Source organism: Lupinus angustifolius, chromosome LG15 (genome assembly GCF_001865875.1).
Source record: "Lupinus angustifolius cultivar Tanjil chromosome LG15, LupAngTanjil_v1.0, whole genome shotgun sequence".
Taxonomy (NCBI): domain Eukaryota; kingdom Viridiplantae; phylum Streptophyta; class Magnoliopsida; order Fabales; family Fabaceae; genus Lupinus; species Lupinus angustifolius.
The window spans coordinates 1,481,598-1,489,635 of record NC_032023.1 but is presented as its reverse complement, the minus strand read 5'-3'; the positions used below and the strand labels follow the sequence as shown (position 1 = coordinate 1,489,635).

At 31.7% G+C, this 8,038-nt stretch overlaps 2 protein-coding genes across 2 annotated transcripts; one reads left to right on the top strand and one right to left on the bottom strand.

The window, feature by feature from the left end:
* Positions 2,969–6,456, top strand: LOC109327439 (translation machinery-associated protein 22-like). Its single transcript, XM_019560583.1, has 7 exons — positions 2,969–3,215; positions 3,322–3,411; positions 5,316–5,368; positions 5,476–5,557; positions 5,644–5,711; positions 5,802–5,885; positions 6,385–6,456. The coding sequence occupies exons 1-7, from the start codon at positions 3,068–3,070 to the stop codon at positions 6,439–6,441; spliced, it is 582 nt and encodes a 193-aa protein (XP_019416128.1). The 5' UTR covers positions 2,969–3,067; the 3' UTR covers positions 6,442–6,456.
* LOC109327862 lies at positions 7,007–7,567 on the bottom strand. Its single transcript, XM_019561035.1, has one exon. It carries the CDS (start codon positions 7,505–7,507, stop codon positions 7,082–7,084), a length of 426 nt encoding a protein of 141 aa, XP_019416580.1. The 5' UTR covers positions 7,508–7,567; the 3' UTR covers positions 7,007–7,081.

Sequence of the window (8,038 nt, the reverse complement as noted above, 5' to 3'; positions counted from 1 at the left end):
TCCATACATCCGTATTGCTAAAAACACTTATACATTCGCATAGTTAAAATATATATATTATTTCGCATTATTAAGAAAGTGGGGTATATACATTTTTATCCAGTATGAGAGGAGGTACATTAATTAAAAAAGATAGTTTGCCTTGTCAAGCTTAAGCATGTCATGTGTGGATCATGTTGGCCTATTTTTAGCATTTTGTTTGCATTTGATTAATTCTTCTCTTTTCCACTCCAACTTAGCAAAAAAATACAGTATTCCAACTTAGCCGACATGGACATGACATAGACCTGAAAGCAATCTTAATTAGCTCAAGAAAGAAGAAAAGGCTAATTGGAGAGTAGGTCGAATCAAAGTCTTGAAGCTGACTGAGAAACCTGGAATGCTAGAACTGATAAGGCTGCTAGAAGGCTAAGGTTCCGAATGGAAGGAATCGAAAGCATTGAAACCAGCATTGACCACTTCACATTACAAGACATGTATCATAGAATGACATGACGGAGCCTTTTTTATTATATAGTATATAGATAGATTTGTGGCCAATATATTCTTTTTTATTCATTAATTAAAGAATAATAATAGTATTACAGTTTATTCTTATAATTTTTTAAAAAGTTGTTAAATTTATTGTTCCTTACTAGTTAAAAGTGATAAAAATAACTCATATAAAAGTAACACAAAAATATTCTAAATAATGGTTTATAATAAGAATAAGAGGCTAATAATATATATTCCACTTGTATAAGTTTGTTGAATAGTTGACCATTTTTATAATATAGATAATAGATTATTCCGATTTTATAAGTTGCTTGAAGAATTGACCGTGATTTATTAATTATATATGACTTCATACGACCCGACCATACAGTTTAACTAGATAAACCTAATATGAGACTTCTTTTGATTTGGGGTATGACTCGAATTTCATAATATTGATTCAAACTCTTACTCAGTAGAGAACTTGTCTAAAAATGTCAGAAAACTAAAGTAAAATGAGATTAAAGTTTGATTAATACTACTTTGAAAACTTCCAAACTGTGAAATTTTAACCATCACAAGTAAAAAAATCTCAATGAAAAATAATATGGGAACATTTTTTGATGTATAGTAACTCATAATATATTTCATTGTCTTAATCTATAATATGCATATTGTTTGTTATTTTGTCTGTCACAAAGAATAGGTTAATACATAAATTCAAACTATTATATCATCCAAATGTGAAAGTGAAAGTAATAATATGATAGGATTTTCTCATGTGGCTAAGGAGTTGCATTTCAATAAGAATGACTCTACTGGTAGGAAGCTTCATGTATAGTAGTTGTAGTGAAGTCATAGTCATCAAGTTGTTGAGCCGTTTTGAAATTCAAGTGGAATCAGGGAATTAATAGAAATAACTGAAATAAAACTCAGTGGAGATGAACAATTAATTAATGTTTTGTTAAGTATTTATGAATGAGAGTAAATCCTTTTTAGTAATTTTATCAAATAGCATTTGAAGATATTCATGATATTTTCATGTAATATGTATTTTGTTGTTTTTTATCTGTTGTGATTCAGAGTGGTGTGAACAAGGTTGCAGATCTGGCTAGTGTAACACCTCAGCCTTGATATGCGAACCTAAGGTTCATGAATTTACTAGTTTGCCACCTATTAAGCTTAAATATCCCCTGCAGTATTTTATTCCCCCTAAAAGGAACTTCCGTGATTCAAACTTATAACTTCAGGGACTTATAGTTATTAATTTCATTGAGTCGCTACCACTTATTCATTTCAACTTATCAAACCTAATGTACAAGATATCATGTTTATAATTCATTTATTAAACATAATCCATTTAATGGGAGACAAAAGTGTGATTCTTAGTTTATATGTAAGGGTTTGTGATTTTTAATTGATTGTTGATGCAAGTGGCAATGACCTGGAACCACTTATCTTGCAAGAAAAGTTGAGCAGAACTTGGTGCAGAAAATTTTGGCATCTCTCATGCACAAGCTACAGACACTTTACTCATGCCACAGCTCACTCATCCAGTTTTTCCTTATACCTTTGGTCTATTTATTGGATAAGGTACCAAAACATGAGATTTTTTTTGTACTATCAATAATATATTCTCACATTTTTTGTAAGAAATTTTTTTTTTTGAAGTTCATGGCTGCCCTCCTAATGAGTGTCCACTCTCAGGAATCTAAGTTTTAACCTTGAATATTCAGTTTGACCTTACACCACTAAACTAATATCTTAACAAAACATTTGATTTTATCACTTCATATATCATTTATTATAATTGATGTAAAAAGTTATTAATTATCTAAATTGAATAATTTTAAGCTACTCAATCATAAAAAGTTGCACCAGCATATAATAGAGTTTGATTTGTTAAACATCTTTATTCCATTGAAAATCTAAATTTACTTATTTGCATAACAAGAATTCTAATTCTATTTCACCTTTCAACCTTAAGGTTTCTTCGTTCATTTAAATACTTAATCAAGTATTATGTTGGAAAAGTCTTATACTTAATCAAGTATTATGTTGGAAAAGTCTTATACCATCTACTTCATTTTTTCTACATATAATTTAAATACCTATACTTATTTCATTGTAATTTAGTTTTGAGATGAAACATGTTAAATATCAATTGAGATTAACATATTGTTCAATATTTCCATATTTAGTTTGTAATAAAAAAAATATTCACATAAATTGGTTTCACATGAGATTCTCCAAACCTAATGATTTGGGATTTGGGAAGCACATTTGTTATGTTAGAGTTCGTGTCATTTTATGTGTCACGAGTTTATATTGGTCTGAAAAATATTTAATAATTAAATTATAACTTAAAGAAGAATTATAATCAATCACAAACTCATAACATATGAAATGACACGGGAGAAACCAATGATTTGAGGTTAGAGTATTAGACTCACACTCCACCAATACTAGTAAGAAGTATATATAATAAGGTCAGCTTCATAGATATCTTTTGGCGTTGTCGAAACGCACCGTTTTCTTCTTTCTCTCAAACACAGTGTCAAAGCTTGAATTATCGTTAGGTTTAAGTGTAGCAATGGCGGAAAAACCCCAACCACTTCGTGTACTCTATTGCCCCATTTGTTCCTTACCACCTGAATACTGTGAATTCGGATCCGATTTCGATAAATGCAAACCCTGGTTGATTCAAAACGTTCCTGAACTTTACCCCAATCTTGTTAAAGGTTCCATTTTTTCACTCTCTATTTTCCAACATTCAATTTTCCTTTTAACCCCATATTTAAATTTGATATCAAAATTCAATTTTTTTATTGGGTTGAATTTTTGCAGAGGCAAATGAGAAAGATGCTGATAATGTTGCTGACAAGTTACAAGGTACTGGTATATCTTCTGGTGTTAGTGGTGCAGGTGCTACCTCAGGTAAAAAATATATATTTACATTCACAAGTTATTTAAAAATTACTGTGTGAGGGTTTATAATAATTTTGAATTTTAGTGTGTTTTCTTATTAGTATGGTGGTTGCATATTCAATGTCTTAGATCTTATGGTATTAGTTGGTCTAGTAGTCTAAAGCTTAACTCGATCCCTAGAATGACCAAAAGGTCAAATATTCGATTCTTGTAAGCGACACTTGTTTGGGATGGGTAACCATGCACTCCGAAAGAGATTAATTACTTATCCATAGGTGAGGGGATATCCTTGGTTATACTAAAAAATATTCAATGTGTTAGATCTTATCTTTTGTATGCTGATGCATAGGTATTAATGATTGGAATTGTGAATAGTTGTCTTTGCTAAGTAAGCTACGTGCTTCATTGGCAGGAATATTGTTAGTTACTTTGATCCGATAATAGTTGGGGTAATTGGATTTTGAGCTAAACGTTCTACTTAGTAAGTGTTTGAAGCATGGAATGTGTGCCTCATACTCATAGGTCATACATTTAGAGGAGTTTGGACCTTGGAAGAACTTATAAAGAGCTTATTGCTTCTAGAACGAAGCGAATATAAACACGGGGAATGCTTTAGAGGAGTTCTGCCTGTTCTTGAAGGAACAATGGCTCATTTATTATTTAGTATCACTAAAATGTGCTACTCACCCCTGTTGGGAAGTAGGTCTCAGATCGCCTACATTATTTTCTTAGGAATCGTTTAAATACTTGTTGGGCTACTCCTCATTGTCAATTGGTTTTGAGATGGAACTTTAACATGACATAAGAGCTAGAGCCTAACTTTTGTCCAGTTGTTTTTGGCCAAAAGATGCCCTTTAATCATGGATCGTATTTAACCTTTCACCTGGTCCGGTAAGCTTCTATGAAGGAGGCATGACATGTTGGGAAGTAATTTCCACGTCGCCTACCTCAGTGTCTCGTGAATGATTTAAATATTTGTTGAACTACTCCTCTCATTGCTAATTGGTTTCGAGATGGAACCTTAACACCCCCACACAAAAAAACAAAGAAAGGTCGTGACTCATGATGTCTTCTAGGCTAAATTTCTCAAAACATGGGTAAATGATACCTAAATTTTAGCACCTCTGATACTATGTGACAATAGTTTTTTTCTTTTTCCTGAAAACCAAAGACTAAGCAAAATGAAGAATGAAACGTTTAGTAGCACTAGCGCATCCAAAACCAATGGTTATTTGTTGATGAAGTTGTAAATTAGATAGCGTTTAGTAGATATACTTTATAGATACAACAAAACAAGATATCAAATGAAACAATGGAATACTTTTGTTCCACTATAAGGGGTGGAACTAAAGAGAACGAATATCCTGTTCTCTCCGGATGCCAAACATTACCTTACCTTAATATCAGAGTATTAGTATTCTGTTAGTTGACTGTGAATGTTTTGTTAGTGTATATTCTATTAGAATATGTGCACATTCTGCTAAGCTGTAGAGGTATAAATATTTTGTACCCCAACTATAATCAGCTTATTTTGTACCCAATTATGATTAAACTGAATAGTTGTAAAGTAGCTAGTAGATATGCTCATATGCGCCTATTCTATTCTAATATATTTAGTTTGGAACGTTGAATATTATACCCCTAACATACATTTTCAGTGACATCACATTAGTTTGGATACTACTTATACTTATGTTGTTATGTTGATTTTAGTTTTAATATTCTGTACCCAACAACTTTTGATATTTTGTTTGCCATTAGTATTTTTGATATGTTTGTTTTCGTAGTTTTTAGAGAATTTTATGTTTTCATTACTATTGGTTGGAAAGTAAATTTCGAGTTTCTACTGTATGGCAATTGGTTATATCAAAATCTTTTTGAACTCCTCCTCATGATTAATTTTGTTATTATAGCTTCGAAGAAAGAAGAGGTGAAACGTCTTCCTGGAGGGAAGATGAAGAAAAAGGCATGTCTTGCAATTCTTTTATGGTCTCAAATAAAAAACACTCATCATTCCATAGTAAATATCATAATTCCATTCGTTTAATATGATCAGAAGTGCCTTTTTTTCAGGAGAGGCAAGAGGTTGTCATTGAGAAGGTCATACGTAACAAACGAAAATGTATCACTACTGTGAAAGGCCTGGAGCTTTTCGGTGAGCAAAATTTTGTGTTCTCTCAAATTACCATTACATTGGTGCAGTTCATAATTCTTACTCAAGTCTCTTTTATTACATTTTAGGTATCAAGCTCAGTGATGCTTCAAAGAAACTCGGGAAAAAGTTTGCTACCGGAGCCTCCATTGTCAAGGTTTATTTGATTTAAGACGATAGATATATAATTAGTTTGTTTAATAGATCTATATGATGTTTTACACTGCTGTGAATTGATTGGTGTCAGGGTCCAACTGAGAAAGATCAAATTGATGTTCAAGGGGATATAGCTTATGACATTGTGGAGTTCATTACAGATACATGGCCTGATGTAAGTGGTTTTGTTTTTCGGTTATTATTTGTTTCTTTTCCCAGTGTTACCCAAGTCTCTTGGTAATGTCCGATTACGTTGGAACTATTATTTTTAACTAACTTGTGTGACATGATCTAATTTATATAAATAGCTTGGCACCTATGTGCCTTTTGTGTAATTTGTTCATATTGATGACGACTTTAATTATTAAAATGGAGTTTGAAAATATTCGATGTAAAGATGGATGATGCATCTGTGTTTTATATACATGTAAATATTCCATGTAAAGATGGAGTTTCACCTGTTAAATATAAAGTTCACATGAGCTTCAAAAGGATTGCAGTAAATGCTTGAAGAATTCATTCACTAAATCAACACAAAACATATTCAATTTGACAACATACATGGTCCATTGTCTAATTTATTTAATCAGTTCTCTTTTTCAGGTTGAGCTCATTCATTGGTTTTTCCCTAGAGACTTTGAAACATTATATGACAGTTTATCTTCCTCCTGCAGGTTCCGGAAACAGCAATTTTCTTTATCGAAGACGGGCGAAAGGTTCCAGCTGCATGATTTCGAAAACATGGCGTCAGTATCATTTTGGACTAATGGCCAGATAGAGATAATTTGGTTTATTATAAGCGAAGTTAATTTTAGGTTGTTCAAATATTATTACAACTACCTCTTATATTCTATCTCATATTCACACCATAAGCGTTTTTTCTATAGTTATGAATACATTATAAAAATTATCAACTCTTTCAATAGAACTTACGCACAGAAATATAAGTTACAAAATTTTCTATAGTTATGATAATTGTGATTGCAATGACACATTGTGATTATGATGTCTACTAAGTGCATCATACCACAATTGAGGTATGACATTAAATCATAATTATGTGTTTCATTTGACCTCAGCATCATCACATGGACCATATTTAGGCCATATCACATGGCATTAAATTAATAAAAAATTCACATCATAATGATCACGATCCACATGGCAACAATCGCAAAGACCACATGGTTGTGACCACAACTATGACCGTGATCACGACCAGAAACACAATTCAAAATCTGATAGGTGGTAAATGAAATTCATATACATTATGCTTTTGTTTACAAACAGCCAATATAGAAAAATGAATGAATAACAATCAAAAGTCACAAAGGGTTTCTTTCTGATATTGTCTCCTTCTATATATCTTCATCAGTTTCCTTTCATCATATCTCTATAACGTAGAATAGAATCAAGCCTCTGCAACCTTAACTGTTCCTTAAACCTCTTTATAAAATTATCAGCTTTCTCATCAACCCCTTCTAATTCTTCACCACCATGATGTACTACTTCACCTTCAATTGACTGCAACCGAAACAGCTTCACTGACATAACCCGTTCCAACAACGAAGGACCCCGGTTCAGCCTCTCTTGGCTCCCTTCAACCGGTTCCGGTTCATGTTTATCATGAACCGGGTTCTGAGTTTCTGTTTCCGGAGTGAGTTGGGGTGAGTCAACTCGTGATTTGATGATGAAAATGGTTCCTATGACGAGGTTGATGAAGATGAATAAACAAGAAGGTGTAAACCAGTTTGAAATTAAAGCATAAATTGAAGCTGTTGTTTCTGCTTCAACCATTTTCTATTTTTCTTTTCTCTCTTTTGCAATGTGAAAATGGAAAATACAAATAGAACTATATGGTAATGTTGGCTGAAAGTTGTGTCTTATATTATATAATAATAAACTAGTTTGTTTTTTACGTTTTCTCTATATGTAATTAACCCCATTAATACTAAAAAATATTGTGTAGAACAAGTTAAATTCTATGGGAACACGTTTTTCGTTCCATAGTTTGTGTCACTTGTGATATTGATTATGATTGGTTGAAGAAAATATATTTTAGTTAATTTTTCCATTATTAAGTATTTTTTTAACCATTTACGGTCGATGATACGTGAAATTGTACAAATAGTGGGACAAAAGTTGTATTCTCTTATCGTATATGCTAAAATTAATTTGCACAAGAAAAGTTTAAAATATTTTTCAAAATAAAATTATTAAATGTTATAGTTGTTTCATACTGATTCATTTTATGAGTTATAAGTTCGAAATGATAATATTTATATTTATTATAATATATACAACTGGTTTAAGTAGTTAATTATTGGT

Bases quoted from the DNA above. Each gene is read 5' to 3' on its own strand.
- LOC109327439 (XM_019560583.1), top strand. From the start codon at position 3,068: ATGGCGGAAAAACCCCAACCACTTCGTGTACTCTATTGCCCCATTTGT. The intron at 3,412-5,315 runs GTAAAAAATATA...TTGTTATTATAG, and splicing joins TGGTGCAGGTGCTACCTCAG to CTTCGAAGAAAGAAGAGGTG. The intron at 5,886-6,384 runs GTAAGTGGTTTT...TTCCTCCTGCAG, and splicing joins TTACAGATACATGGCCTGAT to GTTCCGGAAACAGCAATTTT.
- LOC109327862 (XM_019561035.1), bottom strand. From the start codon at position 7,507: ATGGTTGAAGCAGAAACAACAGCTTCAATTTATGCTTTAATTTCAAAC.